At 39.0% G+C, this 24,745-nt stretch overlaps 1 protein-coding gene across 1 annotated transcript in view; it reads right to left on the minus strand.

Annotated features, from left to right (window-relative positions):
- Nucleotides 1–24,745, minus strand: part of VWA8 (von Willebrand factor A domain containing 8) — a 307,276-nt gene that overhangs the window by 226,748 nt on the left and 55,783 nt on the right. The window contains exons 11-12 of the mRNA XM_024754208.1: nucleotides 17,205–17,365; nucleotides 12,485–12,598 (exon numbers count right to left, since the gene is read on the minus strand). Coding sequence (XP_024609976.1) covers nucleotides 12,485–12,598; nucleotides 17,205–17,365 — 275 coding nt within the window. The remainder of the gene's footprint in view (nucleotides 1–12,484; nucleotides 12,599–17,204; nucleotides 17,366–24,745) is intronic.

The following is a 24,745-nucleotide window of genomic DNA, read 5'->3' on the forward strand; positions in this document are numbered from 1 at the left end:
CAGATTCCTAGGGGTAGAAGAAGAGGGTGAGAAGGGGAGAGAAAGAGGGATTACAAAGGGGACCAAGGACACTTTGGGGATCGTAGATGTAGTCATTATATTGATTGTGGTGATGGTTTCATGGGTGTATAAAAAAGCCAAAAATTATCAAACCATATACTTTAAATATGCAGTTTTTAATATGTCAATTATACCTCAACAGAGCTTTAATAAAACAAAAAATTCAATAAATTTCTATCTTTTGAAGGAAATTATATGCTACATTTTTGTCAAATGTGTTTATTAAGGAATTTGAAATAATAATATAGAAGGTTTTCATAAAGATATTAATCATGAACTGGAAGCGGATTTTGTAACTGGCCTTCCACACTATAATAGTAATGTTCCAACTCAGAACCTGGAGGTTATGCAGTCCTGTACACAGTCCATATTTCTCCTTTTTTGCAATGTAGCAAACTGCATGGACACACCTAACACACCTTTATACCACACAGTGTCTAGTGTGATGAAAGATAGATGAGAGATAGATAGATGGATGGATAGGTAGATAGATAAATGTATTGCTGTTGTTAATAACCAGCACTGCAAGAAAATTTTTGAAGACCTTTGGTGGCAAGGACAAAACAAAGATAAGTGATAAGAACTGAGAACCATGGTTTCCCCTTCAAAAGCAGAACAGCTAGTCTAAATCTGGTCTTGAATGAATTTTTGAGAGAAGGTTCGTTCTTGTATCAAATATGTGACACATTCGTGTATAAAAAAGACATAAGCGATACACACAATAATAAGTAATGAGATCCTTCAAAGGCACAGAGCTTAGAACTTTCCCTTGACCGTAAAATGTTTAGCATTATTTTTCAAAATCAGAATTTGCATACAGCGCTTTGTTTTGAAATCAAACACAAAGACTTGGGCATAAAACCCTAGATCTACCTTGAATTTTGTTAAAAATTTATACAGCCTAATTTTCTAGCAAAGAGATCCTGAGGTTTCTGGGGGAGGTAGGAGAGTACCCACCTCGAATGCTTGAATCGTAACTATCTTCAAACATGAGTAAGAGTAAAAGCGTCCAGGGAATGTAACGGATTGAGGATTGCGCCCAATGTCCACTTACTGTTCACAACTGATGAATAAAAACTGGGAGATTATAAACTGTTTTCAATGTTTTATCACAATCAATAAAAATATTCAATAAAAATGCAAAAACGTTAGAGCATATATAATTACAACTGAGACTAGGCCCCTAATCTTTATTTCTTCCCTGAGATAACCAGAGGCCTTATTTTTGGTAAAATAAACTATTAGCAATTCATAGAAACTCTCACCTGCCTCATCTAGGCTCTGACCAACAGCAGGAAGGGACACATTTAGCAGCCTATAGTATTGTTCTCCCCCTTTCCCCAAAGAAGTTTTCTCATCAAAGTAAGTAGTTCTATTTCGGTCCTTATTTCCTGTGAGAAATGCAGGCATGGTGTCTGGTGTGCGTGGCCGTCATGTTATTTCTAACGACCACGTCCACAGTATTCCTGGCATCTTGCAACAGAAGAAGGAAAGTCTCTAACATTTGTTAAGCTATTTTTTTTTTAATTTTATTTATTTATTTATTATTTTTGGCTGTGTTGGGTCAGTCTTGCAACAGAAGAAGGAAAGTCTCTAACATTTGTTAAGTTATTTCTTTTTTTTTTTTTATTTTATTTATTTATTTATTATTTTTGGCTGTGTTGGGTCTTCGTTTCTGTGCGAGGGCTTTCTCTAGTTGCGGCGAGCGGGGGCCACTCTTCATCGCGGTGCGCATGCCTCTCACTATCGCGGCCTCTCCCGTTGTGGAGCAGGCTCCAGACGCGCAGGCTCAGTAGCTGTGGCTCACGGGCCTACTTGCTCCGTGGCATGTGGGATCTTCCCGGACCGAGGCACGAACCCGCATCCCCTGCATCGGCAGGTGGACTCTCAACCACTGCACCACCAGGGAAGCCCTTCTTAAGCTATTTCTAAGGGAACATTAGCTATGTCATTACCTGCGAAGAATACTAAGGAAACGATCAAGGTATATGATCTTGGTGAAGGGTTAGACCCCAATGAAGGTAAGCAAAGGAGTCAAATATAATTGTATAGAAACTGGGCTTCATACTATGAAGCTGAAAGGCTTGGTAGCTCACTGCTAGTAGATGTTAATTATGAGACCCCATGTTATCAGATTTGTCATTAAAAACCAAAGTGTTACTAATTAGTAGGTTCATACAAGGAAACATTGCTAGCTCAGAAAGTTATCTAAAACTGGATTAATAGAATTACTTTACCTTGAGTTTTCTAGAATTTATTCTAGGTTAAGATTTATTCATTTTTCAAAAACATTTACTAAGTGACCTACTATGTATCAGGTATTGTGACACTCAAAACAACGAGGTGAAGTATAGAGCAAAACAGAGTCTGGACAACATTGAAGTCCTAGGTTCCAGTTATTTCCTGAGGCCCAAGAGCATCCTTCCCCTTCCTGTGAACATGTGAGATACCCCCAAATTCCTTTTTGCAAGAATTTAAAGTTTTTCTTTTGTTGCTCTTACTTGCAGCTACAGGATTCCTGCCAAACACAAATATGAAAATTGTTCCTATCTAAAAGCCAAAAGGTATCTAAATTTATCAAACTGGGTCTAGAGGCAAAGAAGCTTAATTCTGATTTCCTTTCATTCTACCTTTGATATTTTTTCTATCTCAAAATTCCCCACAAAGAAACAAAGCATTAATAACTGAGTTTACTTAAGACGAAGACAAATAATAATCACTTTGCTGAACTTCAGTTCTGTGCTTAGGTACAGAATAAAAGGATACAAGACTTGGGTTACGAGTTTCTAATTTATACTTCAAATACTGATGCCAAGAGTGACATATTAGATATGGACACAATACAGGATCAACTCAGCTAGGTAATGGGTCATATAAGAACAACTCATGAAAAAAATTAATTTTCTCACGGGGTACAAATTTCCCAGTTTTTATGCTATGCTATGTCCTTTTAGTCAAGCTGCCTGCTCTCTACCCAATGAACACAGCCTTGAAAGATATAGTCAAGTGGTTTGAAGGAAGAATCTAACCTTTTCAACCCTAAAAGAGCACATATTTATTCTCAGAAAGACAAAAATGGGCAACAAAATTAAAGCAAGGTTAACCAGGAAAAGGTAAAGAAATTTACTAACAATCCACATCATCGGAATGAGGCAGATTCTGTAATATGACTGTGTATAACAATAAAATAGAGAAAAACTGTTTACCATCATAAGAAAATAGTGTTTCTCAGGTTAAAAAAAGGGGGAGTGCTGATAAGGAAAGCAATTAGGCTTTCAACTGGGAGAGAGATTTCAGACAGAGAGGAGAATCCATTTTTAGACATCTCACCTCTGAAAAGTCAATAGAGTCCTGACAAATTGACAGAACGTAAGAGAAAAAAGAAGGTCAGTCCAGGAGGTTCAGTATCTAACTGATGAAGATTGCAGAAAGAAAGACCAGAGGAAATGGGGGACTGGTAGTGGAGAGAGATCTAGGATGACATGTACGCTACACATATGGAGAGCAACAAATCCAGATTAGGGCTAGTGAGAACATACCTTGGAGAAAGATGAAATGGACAGAAGATGAAACTGACAGAATACCTGATGTGCCTGAATGTGCCAAGACGAGATTTAGACAACAGAGGAAATGTCTGGGATGAAAAAGTGATACACAAAAAATAAGGTTGGGAAGAGGCGATCAAGGTGGCAGAGTAGGAGGAAGCTGAGCTCACCTCCCCCACAAACACGTCAAAAATACATCTACAGGGCTTCCCTGGTGGCGCAGTGGTTGAGAGTCTGCCTGCCAATGCAGGAGACACGAAATTCTCACTGAAAACAAACTGGAGACAGGCAGAAAGACTCTTGTACCACCAAGGGAAAGATCCACACAGAGTTGGGTAGGAAGGGAAGAGAAGCGATCAGATTGGGACCTATGCCCCTGAGAAAGGACACAGAAGAGGAGGGGGATAACACAGGCTCAGAGATCCTCCCTGGGGAGTGAGCAGTTCGAAACATATATTAGGCACCTCAGTCCTGGGGTCTGACTGTGGGAAGACAAGTCTGTCTAGCTGGCTTGCAAACCAGTGGGACTTACAGGAGGGCTCTAAGAAACCTAGACCTGCTTGTGAAGAAGGCAAACTCACTTGCTTACTCCCGGAAACAAGGTGGAGGAAGGAGATTGAAGCTGCCTGGGGTTCTAGTGGGCTTCCAGAGCCCAGCCCAGAGCCCAGCCCAGCCAGCACTAGGCACCCGCTCCAGCCCCTCTAGCTCCAGCTCCACACTAGGGAGAAGCTGCCTCTGCAGAGCAGAGTGCTTAGCTGCGGGGGATGGAGCTGCCTCAGATCCAGCACAACATCTGAATGGGGTGAGGGTGGCCATTACTGGTGTTCGTGGAGGTGCCTTATCAGGAGCAGTCTAAAGATCTGACTGGTGTGCTGGGACCTCCCCAGCCCACGTCCCAGCCCGAGCCAAGGGTATGCTCTGGCCCCTCTTGCTCCAGCGCTGCTCCTCTCTAGGGCAAAGATGCTGTTGCTGGGAGTGGGGGAGGGAGCACACTTAGAGGGAATACACTTAGAGGGAATGGAACCCTCAGGGCTTCTGCTCCAGCACGTTGGGAACCAACCCTGACTCCAGTAGGGCGCTGACAGCCACACAGAATAGGAGAAGTCCTGGGCCACACCTGGCTCTGGCTCTAGCCCCTCCATCTCCAGCCCCATCACTTAAAAAGGTGATGGCTGCCAGCACACCCTAGGAAAAGATGTGACCCACGCTCACTTCCTATTCACCTCTCCCACCAAATCCACTGGGAACTGCATAGGGATGCTCCCACACAAGGGCACCCCTTCAAGAATGGGATAGGTAACTGTTTTACCTAATTTCATAGTGACAGAGAAAGTTAAGTAAAATGAGAAGGGAATTTGTACCAAATGAAAGATTAAGGAAAAAAACCTGAAAAAACAACTAATGAACCAGAAATTTAAAATTTACCATATAAGGAGCTCAAAGCATTAGCAATAAGAATGTTAACTGAACTAAGCAAAAGAATAGATGAACACAGTAATAATTTTAGTAAGGAATTGGAAAATATAAAAGAGAACCAATCAGAGCTGAAGCATGCAAGAGGTGAAATGAAAAATACACTAGAAGGAATTAATGGCAGACTATGTGAAACAGAAGAATGCATAAGTGACCTTAAAGACAGAATAATGGAAATCACCCAATCAGAGAAGCAAAAATTAAAAAAAATTTAAATAAGAATAGTTTAAGGGACCTCTTGGACAACATCAAGTATACTAATATTCATATTATAGGCGACCCAGAAGAAGAAGAGAGAGAAAAGGGTCAAAAATGTATTTGATAAAATTATGGCGGAAAAATTCCTGAACCTGAAGAAGGAAACAGACATCCAGGTATAGGAAGCCCAGAGAGTCCCAAACAAGATGAACCCCAAAAGACTCACATCCAGACATATCATAATTAAAATGCCAAAAGTTAAAGGCAGAATTCTAAACTCAGCATGAGAAAAAGAGTCACATATAAGGGAACCCCCCTATGGTTATCACGTGATTTTTCTGTAGAAACTTTGCAGACAAGAAGGGAGTGGCGGGGGAGACCTTCAAGATGGCAGAGGAGTAAGACTTGGAGATCATCTTCCTCCCCACAATTACATCAGAAATACATCTACATGTGGAACAACTCCTACAGAACACCTACTAAAGGCTGGCAGAAGACCTCAGACCTCCCAAAAGGCAAGAAACTCCCCCACGTACCTGGGTAGGGCAAAAGAAAAAAAAAAAAAGAGAGACAAGAGCATAGGGAAGGGACCTGCACTTCTGGGAGGGAGCTGTGAAGGAGGAAAGATTTCCACACACCAGGAAGCCCCTTCACTGGCGGAGATGGAGGGGTGGCAGCGGGGAAGCTTTGGCGCCACGGAGGACAGCGCAGCAACAGGGGTGAAGAGGACAAAGCGGAGAGATCCCTGCACAGAGGATCGGTGCCGACCAGCACTCACCAGCCCAAGAGGTTTCTCTGCTCACCTGCCGGGGCGGGAAGGGGCTGGGAGCTGAGGCTCAGGCTTCGGAAGTCAGATCCCAGGGAAAGGACTGGGGTTGGCTGTGTAAACACAGCCTGAAGGGGGCTAGTGCACCACAGCTAGCTGGGAGGGAGTCTGTGAAAAAGTCTGGAACTGCCTAAGAGGCAAGAGACCACTGTTTCAGGGTGTGTGAGAAGACGGGATTCAGAGCACCTAATAAACAAGCTCCAGAGACGGGCGCAAGCCACGGCTATCAACGTGGACACCAGAGACGGGCATGAGATGCTAATACTGCTGCTGCAGCCACCAAGAAGCCTGTGTGCGAGCATAGGTCACTGTTCACACCTCCCCACCTGGGAGCCTGTGCAGCCCGCCACTGCCAGGGCCCCGGGATCCAGGGACAACTTCCCCGGGAGAACGCACGGCACCTCAGGCTGGTGCAACGTCACACCGGCCTCTGCCGCCGCAGGCCCGCCCCGCACTCCGTGCCCCTCCCTCCCCCCGGCCTGAGTGAGCCAGAGCCCCGGAATCAGCGGCTCCTTTAACTCCGTCCTGTCTGAGCGAAGAACAGATGCCCTCAGGCGACCTACACGCAGAGGCAGGGCCAAATCCAAAGCTGAACCCCGGGAGCTGTGCGAACAAAGAGGAGAAAGGGAAATCCCTCCCAGCAGCCTCAGGAGCAGCGGATTAAATCTCCACAATCAACTTGTACTCTGCATCTGTGGAATACCTGACTAGACAACGAATCATCCCAAATTAAGGAGGTGGACTTTGAGAGCAAGATTTATTATTTTTTCCCCTTTTCCTCTTTTTGTGAATGTGCATGCGTATGCTTCTGTGTGAGATTCTGTCTGTACAGCTTTGCTTTCACCATTTGTCATAGGGTTCTATCCAACCATTCTTGTGGTTTTTTTACTTTAAAAAATTTTTTTTCTTAATAATTATTTTTTTATTTTAATAACTTTATTTTAGTTTACCTTATTTTATTTTACCCTCTTTCTTTCTTTCTTTCTACTTTTACTTCCTTTTATTCTGAGCCATGTGGATGAAAGGCTCTGGTGCTGCAGCCAGGAGTCAGTGCTGTGCCTCTGAGGTGGAGAGCCAACTTCAGGACACTGGTCCACAAGAGACCTTCCAGCTCCACATAATATCAAACAGCAAAAATCTCCCAGAGATCTCCATCTCAACACCAGCATCCAGAAAATCAACAGTAACACATTCATAGTAGGGGACTTTAACACCCCACTTTAACCAATGGACAGATCATCCAAAATAAAAATAAATAAGGAAACACAGGGTTTAAAAGACACATTAAACAAGATGGACTTAATTCATTTTTATAGGACATTCCATCCAAAAACAACAGAATACACTTTCTTCTCAAGTGCTCATGGAACATTCTCCAAGATACACCATATCTCGGGTCACAAATCAAGCCTTGGTAAATTTTTAAAAATTTAAATTGTATCAAGTATCTTTCTGACCACAATGCTACGAGACTAGATATCAATTACACAAAAAAACTCTGTAAAAAAATACAAACACATGGAGGCTAAACAATACACTAATAAATAACCAAGGGATCAATGAAGAAATGAAAGAGGAAATCAAAAAATACCTAGAAACAAATGACTATGAAAACATGATGACCCAAAACCTATGGGATGCAGCAAAAGCAGTTCTAAGAGGAAAGTTTATAGCAATACAGTCCTACCTTAAGAAACGGGAAACATCTCAAATAAACAACCTAATCTTGCACCTAAAGCAATTAGAGAAAGAAGAACAAAAAAACCCTAAAGTTAGCAGAAGGAAAGAAACCATAAAGATCAGATCAGAAATAAATGAAAAAGAAATGAAGGAAACAATAGCAAAGATCAATAAAACTAAAAGCTGGTTCTTTGAGAAGATAAACAAAATTGATAAAGCATTAGCCAGAATCATCAAGAAAAAAGGGAGAAGACTCATATCAATAGAATGAGAAATGAAAAAGGAGAAGTAACAACTAACACTGCAGAAATACAAAAGATCATGAGAGATTACTACAAGCAGCTCTATGCCAAAAAAATGGACAACCTGGAAAAAATGGACATATTCTTAGAAAAGCACAACCTGCCAAGACTGAAACAGGAAGAAATAGAAAATATGAACAGACCAATCACAAACACTGAAATTGAACCTGTGACTAAAAATCTTCCAACAAACAAAAGCCCAGGACCAGATGGCTTCACAGGTGAATTCTATCAAACATTTAGAGAAGAGCTAACACCTATCCTTCTCAAACTCTTCCGAAATATAGCAGAGGGACGAACACTCCCAAACTCATTCTACGAGGCCACCATCACCCTAATACCAAAACCAGACAAGGATGTCACAAAGAAAGAAACCTAGAGGCCAATATCACTGATGAACATAGATGCAAAAATCCTCAACAAAATACTAGCAAACAGAATCCAACAGCACATTAAAAGAAGCATACACCATGAACAAGTGGGGTTTATTCCAGGAATGCAAGGATGCTTCAATATACGCAAATCAATCAACGTGATACACCACATTAGCAAATTGAAGGAGAAAAACCATATGGTCATCTCAATAATTTCAGAGAAAGCATTCGACAAAGTTCAACACCCATTTATGATAAAAAACCCTCCAGAGGGCTTCCGTGGTGGCACAGTGGTTGAGAGTCTCCCTGCTGATGCAGGGGATGTGGGTTCGTGCCCCGGTCTGGGAGGACCCCACGTGCTGCGGAGCGGCTGAAAATAAATGCACAGAAATCTCTTGCTTTCCTATACACTAATGATGAAAAATATGAAAGACAATTTAAGGAAACATTCCCATTTACCACTGCAAACAAAAAGAATAAAATGGCTAGGAATAAACCTACCTAAGGAAACAAAAGACCTGTATGCAGAAAATTATAAGACACTGATGAAAGAAATTAAAGATGATACAAATAGATGGAGAATCAGCCATAAAAAGAAATGAAATTGAGCTATTTGTAATGAGATGGATGGACCTAGAGTCTGTCATACAGAGTGCAGTAGGTCAGAAAGAGAAAGACAAATACTGTATGCTAACACCTATATATGGAATTTAAGGGAAAAAAAATATGTCATGAAGAACCTAGGGGTAAGAGAGGAATAAAGACACAGACCTAGTAGAGAATGGACTTGAGGATATGGGGAGGGGGAAGGGTAAGCTGTGACAAAGTGAGAGAGTGGCATGGACATATATACACTACCAAACGTAAAATAGATAGCTAGTGGGAAGCAGCCGCATAGCACAGGGAGATCAGCTAGGTGCTTTGTGACCACCTAGAGGGGTGGGATAGGGAGGGTGGGAGGGAGGGAAGAGATATGGGAACATATGTATAACTGATTCAATTTGTTATAAAGCAGAAACTAACAGACAATTGTAAAGCAATTATACTCCAATAAAGCTGTAAAAAGAAATAAAAAAATGAAAATTCAAGCCAATTTGAAAAGCTTGTTTTTTTCGGTGCAAATAAACTACCTGTTTATATTTGCCAACTTTTTAAAGCACCTTGCCTTCACTAATAAATCTCTGTGAGGTAACAAGAAAAAAAGAAAAGAAAAGAGGGTCACTTCCTCATTTGTGTTCACACAGCATTATGTAGAGATCTCTACTGTAACATTTAAAAGTTGCATTTTAATTGTTTATTTCTATATCTACCTCTCTTCATATGCAGGCAATTACTAACTTTAGGAAAAACAAAACGCATATAAGAAAAGAAAAACAACGGTAGTTTATTGAATGGTTCAGCTGTGTACAGTCCTTGTGCCATGATAATAATGCAAACACTGAATGAAGTTCTAAACAAAATGATTACCTAATATTTAGGAAGAATGGAAGATAGGAAGTATGTATGTGTAGTGGGCAGAGGGATGGTGAAAGAGAGCTAAACTGTAATTTTCCATAGTAGGAAATCAATGGACAATGCCTGACACTGAAAAATAAATCAAAAAATGTCAATGAAAGTATATTGTTTAGTGATATGGAGGTAAATATCAAAAGAAACAGCTCAGAGTTGAAAGTGGTAGCCTCTGAGGAATAGGAAACAGGAAAGTGTCTCAGGACAGATAACAGAGAACTGGCATCTTTCATTAAAAGCCTTGAAAACTATCTGGATCAAATTTCTGGCATATTTAACAATTATTTAAAAAAACAAAAACTCAAATAAAAATGTAAAAATAAGCGAAGGAAACTAAGCAGCGCTCTGATCTGTCTCCACCTATTTAGAGTGACTTCTGAGACAGAACTGAGCTGGGTTTCTATTCATGGGAGTGAAGAAAATCAGTAGCGATGAAGACAGGACGCTTCGAGAAGGAAGGACTACTAACCAGTCTGAGCCAAATCCTGAACGTGAAGCTAAGGGCCACTTTGTTCCTGAAAGTGTTTTCATTTGTAAAACTGCTTATGACCATTCGGGAGAACTTGGGTTCTTTTCATAGAAAACGGTTGTCATTTCCTGGACATTTGGCTAGAAGACACTGCTCCCTAAGTCCTAAGGGAAACCAAGGGGCAGTCTTGCTGATAGTTACTTCCCAATTACTTTGATTCATCTCCTTGAAAATACAACTGTTCCCTGATGCGTGATGTAAATAATGTACAGTAGCTGAATGTTATAATGCCAAGGTATGAAATGAGAGGTATCCTTATTATTTGCTTCCCTAAACACTCAACCAAACCACTTACTGGGGTAGAGGAATCTGATGATAGGCACCTCAGAAGCATAAATAGCTGTGTAATCAAGTGAATTTTTAAATAACTTATACAGAGATAGTAAGATTTAATATTTCCACTCTAGAAAAAAAATTCCAAGTTTTAAAAATTCTCCTTAAAACATAATCACAATAAGAAATATATGTAATTATTATTTGTAGGATTTTATTGTTTTAAATATGGTAGCAAGCCCTTTGGGGGAAGGGGGAGCTACAATCAAACAAGATTCAATTAAGTAAATAGGAATTCCCCAAAGTAACAATCTCTAATTACACGAAAATATCCATGGAAATATAATGAGACAGAAAATTACTTATAATTGCTAAACCTCCTCTAAAGGAAAGTATAGTGTGCAGCTCAAAGAAATACTTTCTTTTTAACTTCTTAATTTGAAATTTTTAAAACCCATAGAAAATTTGAAAGAATAGAATATGAACACCCATATATCCTTCACCTAGATTTCACCAATTGTTAAGATTTTAATCAATCCCATTCAGTCTAATGGGATTTGGGAACTTTGTGTTCTCACTCTCCCTTGCTCTTTGTGGTGTGTGTATTTGTAACCATTCATCATGTCTTTTTTTTCCCTGAAACGTTTGGAAGTAAGTTGTAGAAATCTTTTCATTTTATCCCTTAAATATTTCAGCATATGGCTCCTAGGAATAGAAATATTCTCCTTGCAAAAAAATCAATAGACAGAAACCTCAATTAAGTAGTCGAAGGCCAGAAGTGGGAGCTCCCACGCCCTGTGACAATAGCAGAGCCCAACAGGAAGAAGAAAAACTTACTTTTCTTGCCTGGCAAGAGCTCAGCCAATGAGAGACTGGCAGGACTCAGCCAATGTAAAGCCACTACACTTTGAACTCTCAATTCCTCCAATGGATTCTTTGTTCACTATAGCTCTCCCGACTTCCGTTTTCCCTTTTAGAAGAGTCCTTCCTCCTCTTCTTGTTGCATAAGGACTTGCACGTGGCTTGCCATGGTTAGCGATCCTAAACTGCAGTTCTTTGTTAATCTTGAATAAACGCATTTTTGTCGGAGAAACAATTCGAAGTCTATTTGTTTTAGGTCAACCCCCTCATAAACACAGTACCATTATGGTACCTAAGAAAATTAATATTAATTCAATATCATCTACACTTTCTCAATTGTCCTAAAATGTCTTTTATAGCTGTTTTCATTTCATCTCCTGATCCAGGATCCAATCCAATCTCATACATTGAATTTGGTTGTTACAGCTCTGGAAGGAATGTTAAAATAAGGCACAAAGGGTAATCTTGCAACAGGTGACAAACCCCAGAAGTCACTGATCACTTCCCAGGATGGTAGGCCCAATTAACTGTGAGGCTCCCTTTTTGCTTTTTCTGAAGTGATACAAAGTTTGGGGCCAAAATTGAATTGCTCCGGACAGCAGAAGAGGAATTATCTTCTTAAAACTAATGCTCTTATAAAATGTTTAACCCCTTATGTAAAAATAAGGCTGAAAGTACAGAGTACATCTAGGATAGCAAACTCAAGCATTAAAAAGTGCCAAAACATGATCTTGTCTAGGACACCAAATTATTAAGCTGCTCAAAGATATCTTGGATTCACCCTAGGTTTAGAAGAATAATTTTTAAAAAGGTACACTTGACAATAAGAATAAGAGTAGTATACCCCAAATTACCTCTTCTGTAGCTGCTCATCAGACATTTGTAGCTCCTCCTTTAAACGCATATACCGGTCTTCTCTCAGCAGCCTAGAGCCATCAAAGAGGCTAAGCTCTCGGTCATGGATCAATCTAATGGGATAGGGGAAGGTCAGCAAACAAATTAATCAGTTTTGAACACTGAAGTTATTAGAGGTAGCATCAGTCAGTTAATATTTTAGTCATATGTATTATTACTGGCAATTGAGTCTAGCAATTTTGTTAAATGCACCTTTCGAAATTTTAAGTTGGCTAGTGCTGTTATACTTGGCAAAAACTGTGGGTTTCTGTACTGGAGGACAGTAGTCATGGTTCCTAGATGTGAATAGGGAGGAGGAGGAGGAGGAGCTAGAAAGGGGAAGAAGGAAGGAAATGAAAAGAAACAGCTTATTGATAAAGTAGCAGGATACAAAATTAATGCATAGAAATCTTGCATTCCTATACACTGATGATGAAAAATCTGAAAGAGAAATTAAGGAAACACTCCCATTTACCACTGCAACAAAAAGAATAAAATACCTAGGAATAAACCTATCTAAGGAGACAAAAGACCTGTACGCAGAAAACTATAAGACATTGATGAAAGAAATTAAAGATGATACCAACACATGGAGAGATATACCATGTTCTTGGATTGGAAGAATCAACATTGTGAAAATGACGATACTACCCAAAGCAATCTACAGATTCAATGCAATCCCTATCAAACTACCAATGGCATTTTTCACAGAACTAGCACAAAAAATTGCACAATTTGCATGGAAACACAAAGGACCCCAAATAGCCAAAGCAATCTTGAGAAAGAAAAACAGAGCTGGAGGAATCAGGCTCCTGGACTTCAGACTATACTACAAAGCTACAGTAATCAAGACAGTATGGTACTGGCACAAAAACAGAAATATAGGTCAATGGACCAGGATGGAAAGCCCAGAGATAAACCCACGCACATATGGTCATCTTATCTTTGATAAAGGAGGCAGGAATGTACAGTGGAGAAAGGACAGCCTCTTCAATAAGTGGTTCTGGGAAAACTGGACAGCTACATGTAAAAGAATGAAATTAGAACACTCCCTAACACCATACACAAAAATAAACTCAAAATGGATTAAAGACCTAAATGTAAGGCCAGAAACTATAAACCTTATAGAGGAAAACACAGGCACAACACTATATGACATAAATCACAGCAAGATCCTTTTTGACCCACCTCCTAGAAAAATGGAAACTAAAAACAAAAGTAAACAAATGGGACCTAATGAAACTTAAAAACTTTTGCACAGCAAAGGAAACCATAATCAAGATGAAAAGACAACCCCCAGAATGGGAGAAAATATTTGCAAATGAAGCAACTGACAAAGGATTAATCTCCAAAATTTACAAGCAGCTCACACAGCTCAATATCAAAAAATCAAATAACCCAATCCAAAAATGGGCAGAAGATCTAAATAGACATTTCTCCAAAGAAGATATAGATTGCCAACAAACACATGAAAGGATGCTCAACATCACTAATCATTAGAGAAATGCAAATCAAAACTACAATGAGGTATCACCTCACACCAGTCAGAATGGCCATCATCAAAAAATCTACAAACAATAAATGCTGGAGAGGATGTGGAGAAAAGGGAACACTCTTGCACTGTTGGTGGGAATGTAAATTGATACAGCCACTATGGAGAACAGTATGGAGGTTCCTTAAAAAACTGCAAATAGAACTACCATACGACCCAGCAATCCCACTACTGGGCAAATACCCTGAGAAAACTATAATCCAAAAAGAGTCATGTACCACAATGTTCACTGCAGCTCTACCTACAATAGCCAGGACATGGAAGCAGCCTAAGTGTCTATCAACAGATGAATGGATAAAGAAGATGTGGCCCATATATACAACTGACTATTACTCAGCCATAAAAGGAAACGAAATTGAGTTATTTGTAGTGAGGTGGATGGACCCAGAGACTGTCATACAGAGTGAAGTAATTCAGAAAGAGAAAAACAAATACCGTACCCTAACACATATATATGGAATCTAAAAAAAAAACAACAAAAAAAAGGTTATGAAGAACCTAAGGGCAAGACAGGAGTAAAGACACAGACATAGAGAATGGACTCAAGGACACAGGGAGGGGGAGGGGTAAGCTGGGATGAAGTGAGAGAGTGGCCTGGACATATATACACTACCAAACGTAAAACAGATAGCTAGTGGGAAGCAGCCACATAGCACAAGGAGATCAGCTCGGTGCTTTGTGTCCACCTGGAGGGGTGGGATAGGGAGGGTGGGAGGGAGACACAAGAGGGAGGAGATGTGGGGATATATGTATATCTATGGCTGATTTACTTCGTTATAAAGCAGAAACTAACACACCATTGTAAAGCAATTATACTCTAATAAAGATGTTAAAAAAAAAAAACTAACACAACATTGTAAAACAACTGAAAAAACAAAAAGAGAAACAGCTGAATGACTGACTCAGGATAACCATGAGGTAAATATTAATGAACAAGGCAGATGGTACATATTCACTTGAGTCTAACATAACTCTTTAAGGCGTAGTATTATCAAAATATTTCTATCTTTACAATTACAGGATTTAAAATATCTAAAATCTTTACAATGAAATAACTAATGCTATTTCATATACCAACTATGATGAGACCTAGCCATCCACAGCACAAACAGCATTGTCTTCCAGATGTTGCAGAGGTTGAAACCTGCTGTTCTAGGTCTTAAACCAACCACTAAAGTTTCCTGATGCCCATAGTACAGTCGCCCCACAGACCTCCGCTCGGTGAGCACTGAGGAGAGGAGAGACTGCATAATGCAGAGGTTAAGAGCATGGGCAGTGGAGTCACTCAGACCTGGGTTCAAGTCCCAGCCCTGTATCTTATTAGTTGAATGGACTGGGAAGGGGAAGAACTAATCCGCCTGTTTAAATTTTTTTTTTTTTTTTGCGGTATGCGGGCCTCTCACTGTTGTGGCCTCTCCCGTTGCAGAGCACAGGCTCCGGACGCGTAGCCTCCGCGGCATGTGGGATCTTCCCGGACTGGGGCACGAACCCGTGTCCCCTGCATCAGCAGGCGGACTCTCAACCACTGTGCCACAAGGGAAGCCCCCGCCTGTTTAAATTTTATCTTTTATAAAACTAGGGCAATAATACCAACCTCACAGTATTGCTGTGAACGTTGAACAGCTAATGGAAGACACACGCTTAACATAGTTGTTCTCAATCTCAGCTGCACATTGGAATCTACTGGGAAGCAGTTAAAAATGCCAATGTCCAGGCCTCATCCTGGATCAATTACATCAGAATTTGAGGAGGTGGAGCCCAGGCATCAGTAATTTTTAAGCCTCATTCCCACAAGGATATTTCACGGTTGCGAGTCTGAGAAACACTGGCTTAGCACGATGCCTGGTGTAAAGAAAGTACTCAATTAATGGTAGCTGCTGCTGCTATTACCACTACTTCGCCTAACAGGCAAGAGATAGCCAGTAAAAGGAGGCAGTAGGTATTATTTTGTTTGTTTGCATTTGCCTATTTAGAAGAGAAAAATACTGTAAATCTATAGAATGTTTATGGTAAATCACTGAAGTTTGTGATTATTACTTTTTTTTTTTTTTTTGCGGTACGCGGGCCTCTCACTGCTGTGGCCTCTCCCGTTGCGGAGCACAGGCTCCGGACGCGCAGGCTCAGCGGCCATGGCTCACGGGCCCAGCCGCTCCGCGGCGTGCGGGATCCTCCCGGACCGGGGCACGAACCCCTGTCCCCTGCATAGGCACGTGGACTCCCAACCACTGCGCCACCAGGGAAGCCCTGTGATTATTACTTTTAAGTGCTGTCAAATTGAATCAGGATTAACACAGTGTTCTTAGAATCCTTAATTACACTCAGTATTTGCACCTTGTCAAGGACAAAAAACTTTTGAATGGTTAGTTGGGGAACTAGATTATTTCACTTATTTGAAATTTCCCAATAAGTTAAAATTTAGATTTAAAAGTTAAAAACAATGTCTACAAGTGATAGAATCAAGATGTAACAAACAAACAAACAAAAATGGTATCATTAATCTCCCGAAGTGACACAAGATGGGAATATTTTCCATGAAAGTTACACACGAAGTCTTAACGTCAAAGAGAATTTAACTAGGAATGTGTGGATATTTGCCCCACCTAAACTGAAATAAGAAAACAACAGTGACACAAATGTTCAAGTTTGTAAACACAAAGTGAACTTTAGCCTGTAGAAAATATAATCAAAGAGCTATTATACATTTTATATAAGGAACTATATTTTCTCTCTCAAAAAAGAAAAATGCCGACAGTATCACCAATAATTTAGATTTAGGATTGAAAAGGAGTTTGTAAACAGTGAAGCTCTGACAAACTGCAGAAACTTCAGCTGTATGACATTGCATATATCCATCAACCTATATAAAGTTTCAAAATTACTACTTAAAAGTTTTCTTTTTCCAGCTCTTACACACAGAATTTTGCTATGGCGGTGGCTTTTCCCAAAATGTTCATTATTTGAAGTTTTACTCTACTGTGGCTAAAACAATAAAAATATCTGCTGTTCTACTTGGATATAGAATTATAAATTCCTCAGGGACTATGTAACCCAGTTTAAATTAGAAGATTGAGAAAGTTCCACGTCTGCTGCTTACGCGGTGTGTTTTTGTGTGTGTGACTCATACAGACCTTTGTAATACAGCGAATGTACCAGCATTGACTCTGTGAATGCCATCCAAGAGGACCAGCTTCCCTTCCAGAGCAGCATTTACAAGGGGTGAGGACCGCCAGGCAGTGTCTCCATTTGGAAGCGTGTATCTCTGCTGTAGCAGCTCACGCGCTGTCATATCCTGAAACCAATCCCCAACACCCACCAAAGAAAATGCAGAATTAATTTTTAAGACATGGAGGATAGTTTCTTCAGCTTTAGAGTTACCTCTCTCTGAATATAACATTCCATACAACAACTGGGGAGTCATCTTCTCCAATCCAAAGAGAAAGATATTCAGAAGCTTTTCTTGGTCATTTGAATTTTTTTCCTATTATTCAGCCACATAATATATATAGTACGGGTTTTGTTTTGTTTTGTTTTTCTTCTCTATTTTATTTAGCATTTTCCCCCTCTTTTAAAATGTTCACTTGGTATCTACACAGATGACGGCAGTAATTTCTACCCAACTTCAAAGGAATTTAACTCAATCGGCTTTACTCCTGTAAGGGCCAAAATATATGGATTCCTTTTTAAGAATTAGAGGCCATACAAACTCACTGGGAGGAGATGCTTATCAATGATGTGCATTTTCTTGCAGTTGAGTTCTCCCAAAAAGCCATGCTAGGAACCACCACAGTTATTCATTTAAAGAGGCTTGAAAATGGAGGAAACTGAGGAGGACTGCCATCAGATGAGGTACAGGAATTGACAAATAATAGCACTTACAAGCAATTTTTTTAAATTAATTTTTATTGGAGTACAGTTGATTTACAATGTTGTGCAATTTTTAAAAGCACATACACAATGTACTAGTGCTAAAACAGTGTAACAGGTTTAAGCAAGCTATTAATAGTAGTAGCATATAAACATCTACTTACTGTAAAAAATTTTGGTGCTAATAATATGAATAACTTTCTCTTACATGTGTTAATGTTGAAGATAATAGTTTCTTTTGTGTTATCAACCTCAGATAAATTCTGTAACACTTATATCAAACAAAAGTTAAACATTTAGTCAGTTTTATCCAAAAATGTAAAAGCTTTTGTAAATTCTTTGATACCGAACTCCAGTCTTAAGAAGATGGAAAGTGAATGAATTTGTTTATAGTCACAGTGGCAACAAATCTGTACTGAAAGCAAGATTAAAATGTAAGTCTTGATCATTTCAATTTTCTCACTATCAAAAAAGTACTGACTTAGGAAGCATAAATAGGCTTATATTGAATCATAATGACACTTGAGAAACAATAATATTCAAACTGATGAAATAAAAATTCAGGGACTTCCCTGTTGGTGCAGTGGTTAAGAATCCCACTGCCAATGCAGGGGACATGGGTTCAAGCCCTGGTCCGGGAAGATCCCACATGCCTCGGAGCTACTAAGCCCATGCACCACAACTACTGAGCCTGTGCTCTAGAGCCCGCGAGCCACAACTACTGAGCCCGCGTGCCACAGTTACTGAAGTCCATGCGCCTAGAGCCCATGCTCTGCAACGAGAAGTTACCACGATGAGAAGCCCGCGCACCACAACGAAGAGTAGCCCCCACTCGCCGCAACTAGAGAAAGCCCACACACAGCAATGAAGACACAAAGCAGCCAAAAATAAATAACTATATAAATAAATAAATTTTAAAAATAAAATAAAAATTCACATTTTAAGGCAAGACAAGAAAAATTTAAACGTAATTTTTTTCTCTGCCCATTTGGGCCTCCTCCCTCCCCTCTAGTGTGCATTTTGCATCTACTTTATGTATTAACCAGACCTCCCCAATGGCAGAAAGGCCTACTTAATCATAAAGATCAATTTTTCTTCTTCTGGGGCCAACCATGTAACTCCTTAGAAGACAGCATTCCTTTCTCAATCCAGTGAGGGGGTCACAATGACCCACCACTCGCCTTGTATGTGCAAACATCTCTGGTGAACTTCATGTACAAAGCCAATATATCATTTTCCTTAAAGACAGTGATTGGTGCAGAACAGACTGATCAGATGACTGGGGAGATACTGGGCAGCACCTAATGGAAGTTTAAGAACTTAAATACTTACTTATTAACGTTACTATCTATGTTTCTTATATTCTATTTTACAAGATTACTGTTTCCTGCATTACCAAAGGTGTGACTGAGCCTCAGATAAAATTAATGATGATTAGGTATCTTGAAATGACTGATCAAATATATAGTTCTATCAATATAGTTCTATATATCAATGATTGTAGTAGTGTAACTCTAGTATGGGAAGAAGCAACAAAAGGACTACCTTTTCTTAGACCAAAACTGACTAGCAAGCTAGGTGGTTCAGAGGCTTCTGGCAACTGCTAACAGGGCCTAGTCCAGCTATTGAGTGACCTGTGAACGAAATCCTAGCCTGACCTGAGAATGAGTATTCCTATTGCCACGGGACAAACTGGTCACATAACGCCTCCCAAACCTTGGTCAAAATTAAGACTAAAAGGGAAGGGACTGTAAAATAAAGAATGTTGCCCACCATCCAGTTCTACAAGAATCAAGTCAGTAATCACTGCAGCCGCTGACCTACAGGGTGAAGGTCAGGATACGGCACTTTGTGCTCTGGGGAAACTGACACAACTGGCCTTCAGGTGGTTAGATATTTTCAGAAGAAATTTTTTATGAACCTGGATTCTTGCATTTCTCCATACTTAGAAAAACACTAAAACTATTAACTAAGATGTCTGTTCCTCATGACCAGCAGCGACCTTCTACTGAGATGTGTGCTTGATTGCAGGTGTCCCCTTCGGCAAAAATCACACACACACTGACCTCTCCCTTTACCTCTTCGGAACAGTTCTCAGAGCTCTCTAAGAGACTGTCTCCTGGGTTATAATCCTCATGTTGGCTCGAGTAAAATTGTCCGTTTCTTCCTTAGATTGACTACTGATTCATTTTTTCATTGACAAAACTCAGCAACATAGCCCTAAAGATCTGACTTTGACACATTATCAAAATTTGGCATAACTCATTAATGTTATCTCATTTTTCAACTGTGAATTTTAAATTCTATGCAATTTATATGAGCATGTAAGACTAAATCTATCATCATCATCAGTGTTTACTGAGATGGTTCATGGTGAAAATGAGCTTATTCACACTCATGGCTATGCTACAGAACCGGAAATGGACCACTCTTGCAAGAAAAATAGGACAAATCAAAATAAATGTTGCTGTTTCATTTTCATCATTGAATTATGAAAAAAATCAAATATATATATATATATACATATATAAACCTTTAAAAAATTAATATAAAAACAGGTAAATTTAAAGAAAACTCTTGGTATTAATTATTCCAGAAAAACAGTCAGGATAGAGTTACATTACATATTGTCCTAGAGCATAAAACAAACAGAAAACATGCTTTAGGACAGTGGTTCTAAGTCAAAGATATGTATCAGAAACAGCTGGAGGAAAAATATACTGATAGAAGCTTAGGCCTTATCACCCTGAAGATTTGGATTCAGTAGATCCAAGGTGGGGCTTACCACCTATTTTTTATTAAACATTACATAGGTGATATCTTAAATGACTCCCAGGTGGGAAGCACAGCTTTAAAAAGGAGACATTAACTTAATGTGAAACTGTCTCATTTATTTATACTCCTTCCTTATTCTGATAGGAATTATGAGATTGCAGGAAGATATTTATCAATAAAATGTATAACAAAGTAGTATAAATTAAAAGGTGAAAAAAAAAGAAGGAAAAAAAGGGAAAGAGTAGTCCTTATTTCCTTTAAGCATTTCTATTGATATTCAGAAAGGAACTAACATGAAGAAGGTATCCCACTGAAACCATATTGTTAAAGAAATGATTGGGGGCTAATTTTGAAAATCCCAGCTTCAGACTGAAAACAGATGGTTTTCTAACCCAACTCAGCTCCTTTTGCGTGGGCCCAAGAAGAGGAGATGAGGATTGTGTCTCTGGCATAAGAGGTTCGAACTCCTAAGGAGATGAGGCTAGCAACTGGTAACATTTCTTTTTTTTTTTTTAATTTTGACAGAGAAAATTCCTCACTCTCATACCAACACATCCTGAATCACCATTCTGTACAAGATATAAAAAAGCACTACTTCATTCTGTAGTGATGGATGATTCCAAAGTACATTCATATCTTGTTAATTCAAACAATGTCTACAATACTTGTCTCGTTCAAATAAGTAAATATTTACTAATAAAGATGACGAGAAAGACAACCAGTATGTACGGCTCCCCTTTTCCAACATAGCAGTTGGAGACTCCCTTTTACTGACTGAAGTAAACTGAAATAATTATTTGCTGCTACACAACAAGCAGTAATAGACCAACAGAATTCAAAGCTATTAATGCCAACCACAACTACAGACCAGAAATATTTTCCCTTTTTTCAATCTTCAGAGGGGTAAAAAATGGAAAACACCTGGCATTTATTAAAAGACTAGCTCAGTTCAGTTTTATCATATCAAGTCTCTGCATACTATCATGTGAAAAAGAGCCATTCTTCACTTCTAATATATCTGTGCATTAAAATAAAAACCCTCCTATGGGAAAAAAAAAGTATCCTCTTTAATAAAAGTAGTTGGTTTTCATAATTAAGATCCTGTATTGGGAGAAAAGATGAAAATTCCAGCTTTTTCTTAAAAAGATAATTGCCCCCACTTTCCATAATATTAGGTGTAAGAAATTATTTTCAATTGTCTGAAAGTTATTTTCCATTGTGTGAAAGTGCAAGGACACCAAAGTAAAACTGAACTTTTACAGAACAACTGAACCTAGTCAAACTTAATTAACAGAATTTTTTCAGAACAGTCTGAAATGGGTCAGTAACATGATTTCAATATTAAGCTAATCTTTAAAATGGAGTAACAGCTTTTTCAAATGTTTCTATCTATAGAATTTTTGGGTTTTAGTACCATGAAGTTGTTTTAATATCCTTACTTATTTTAACATATACTGTAACATGGAATTGTTAAAAATATATATATCATTTCCTTATTCTTCCTGCCTACACTCACATCCCTAAAGCAAGTGGAAAGACAAAATTTTAAGAAGAAATGTGCTGATTCCATACGAGCGTTTTGAAAGCACACTAATAAAAATCAAGAAAGATGAATGTCCTCAGTTTTGCATATATTTTTCTTATCCTTGAAACCTCTGAACTTAAGAGAATAAAAATAGCACTAATGATATCATAGAGGCCGAACCATTTCCTCTTTCTGTTTCCTTAAAAAATTTAGAAATAACAGGACATGAAAACTAGTTCCTTTAGAGCCACCATTGTCTAAACTTAAACATTTCACCTCCTCATTCAGATCCCTGGAAAACATCCATATATGTATATTAAGATTCTGTGTCATTTTGAATTTTGCTCTTTTGATTTGCAACAGAGAAACCCTACTAAAAATAAAAATGTCTTATTAAAATGAGAAGCAGCATAACTGCACAAAATGTACCAGAGAATATAGATTTGAACCCTAAAGCAATTATATACCTTAAATGTTTTTAGGACCTTTGAATGGTATACATTAATTTTTCTGAGATTCCCTTGAGAAACCTGGATATAAGTAATTAGTTTGATAAATAACTGCAAAAAGTAGCTACCAGAAAATATCCTGCCAGTAGTATAAAATACTAAGAAAATCTGGGATTTAAGGGAATAAAAGAATACACCAAGACTAGCTGATGCAAGCCACCAACTTTACAATAAGGGATTAATTATGTCCATAACTATTAGTGTAAAATACTGCATAAATATTGCATAAACACAGAATGTTAATAATTTTTAGGTCCCAAAATAGAAATGAAGCCATTATTTACAGTCTAAGCACGCTCACTGAACAAAATGCAAGGCGTGCTGCCAACATTCCTGTGTCATTTATGTTTGATCTCAAACAAAAAGGCCTCTCGTTTTACACACACTGTAAAATTATTTGTAAACTCTTCCATGCTTCTTCCTAAAGTTCTTTTTTAAGTAACTATTTTTAACCTGTCACACATATAATAAATGCTTCCTTTATGTATATAATGACGGCATTACAAGACTACCATGATTGTTTTCAGTTACTCTGCTATTAATGGAAGAAGCCAATTTTGATTCATTTATAGCTCTCTTTACTGTAACCAGTGGGATCTATTTCAAGATGATCTACTCTAAAGATTTATTCCATGAACAAAGAACAAAATTCTTCTGACTGAAGCTAACTAGAAGTCAAACCCACTATGTCACAACTGACCCAACAAAAGGACATCTTAATACAGTCATTCAATAAAATATAAAGTCAAGGGCTTCCCTGGTGGCGCAGTGGTTGAGAGTCCGCCTGCCGATGCAGGGGACGCGGGGTCGTGCCCCAGTCCGGGAAGATCCCACATGCCGCGGAGCGGCTGGGCCCGTGAGCCATGGCCGCTGAGCCTGCGCGTCCGGAGCCTGTGCTCCGCAACGGGAGAGGCCACAACAGTGAGAGGCCCGCGTACCGCAAAAAACAAACAAACAAAAAAAAAAAAAATATAAAGTCAAGCTCAGTGAAAGTGCAAATAATGTAATATGTATTCCAAGAAGACACCCAATCAAATCCCTTCTACTATCCTTGCTGTAGTACAGCATCTAGAAAACTGAAAACATCATTTCTTAGATGCTTTTGCAGCTAAGTTCTGTACACAACCCAGGTTGTACAAAGCATTCTCACATACACAAAACTGGGAACTGAAAAAACTGGCAGTGAGAGTGAAGTGCCAGCCAGCACAAGGAAACTCGCTCTTCTAGAAAGCTATGGCTGAAGTTCTCCAGGCTCTGTCATTCCCAACTGGGTAAAATCTAAACCCTGTGCCCTATCTCTCCCAGAAATTCTATAAGCTACGTAATACTCTAATAAATCCCTCTCAGTTTTACACAGCCAAAATGGATTCTATTGTCCGCAACAAAAATCACAACCTAAGGATAATAATTTTTTACAAGTAAAACCAACTTTATGAAAGCTTGTTTAGAAATGTTCACGGACAACTACATATATAAAAGAGGGTAAGAACAGTTTCAAAAAGGAAGGCAAAAAGCAGAGATGTTATAGAGTAAAATCCCAGGACACACAAACTGAAGAACCACATTTTATTCAAATGGTACTGCAAACTTTGCTACATTTTATCACATATGTTTGACTGTTAGGAGAACAGGTGGGGAAGTAGCAATCAATTCTAGTTTAAATAATATTTGCCTTATAATAATTATTGGGTCGGCCAAAAAGTTTGTTTGTTCATTAACATCTTATGGAAAAACCCCAAACAAACTTTCTGGCCAAACCAATAGTAACAAAGTATAAAATCAAAGTTGTGGTATGTGCTAATAACCTGTTCAGTATTCAGTAAAGACACATGGGGCAGTTACAGCATTTGGCCTCACTCAACAACACTCAAATCCCTTCTAGTCAGCCAACATGGAAAGTAGCAGAGTTGAAAGAATGGGTACAGTATAAGGAAAGCTGGGTTTTCAATTCCAATTCTGTGACTTATAATATGATAAATGGGTGAAGTGAGTAAAA

The sequence above is a fragment of the Neophocaena asiaeorientalis genome, unplaced genomic scaffold, assembly GCF_003031525.2.
Source record: "Neophocaena asiaeorientalis asiaeorientalis breed wild unplaced genomic scaffold, Neophocaena_asiaeorientalis_V1.1 scaffold415, whole genome shotgun sequence".
Lineage (NCBI taxonomy): Eukaryota > Metazoa > Chordata > Mammalia > Artiodactyla > Phocoenidae > Neophocaena > Neophocaena asiaeorientalis.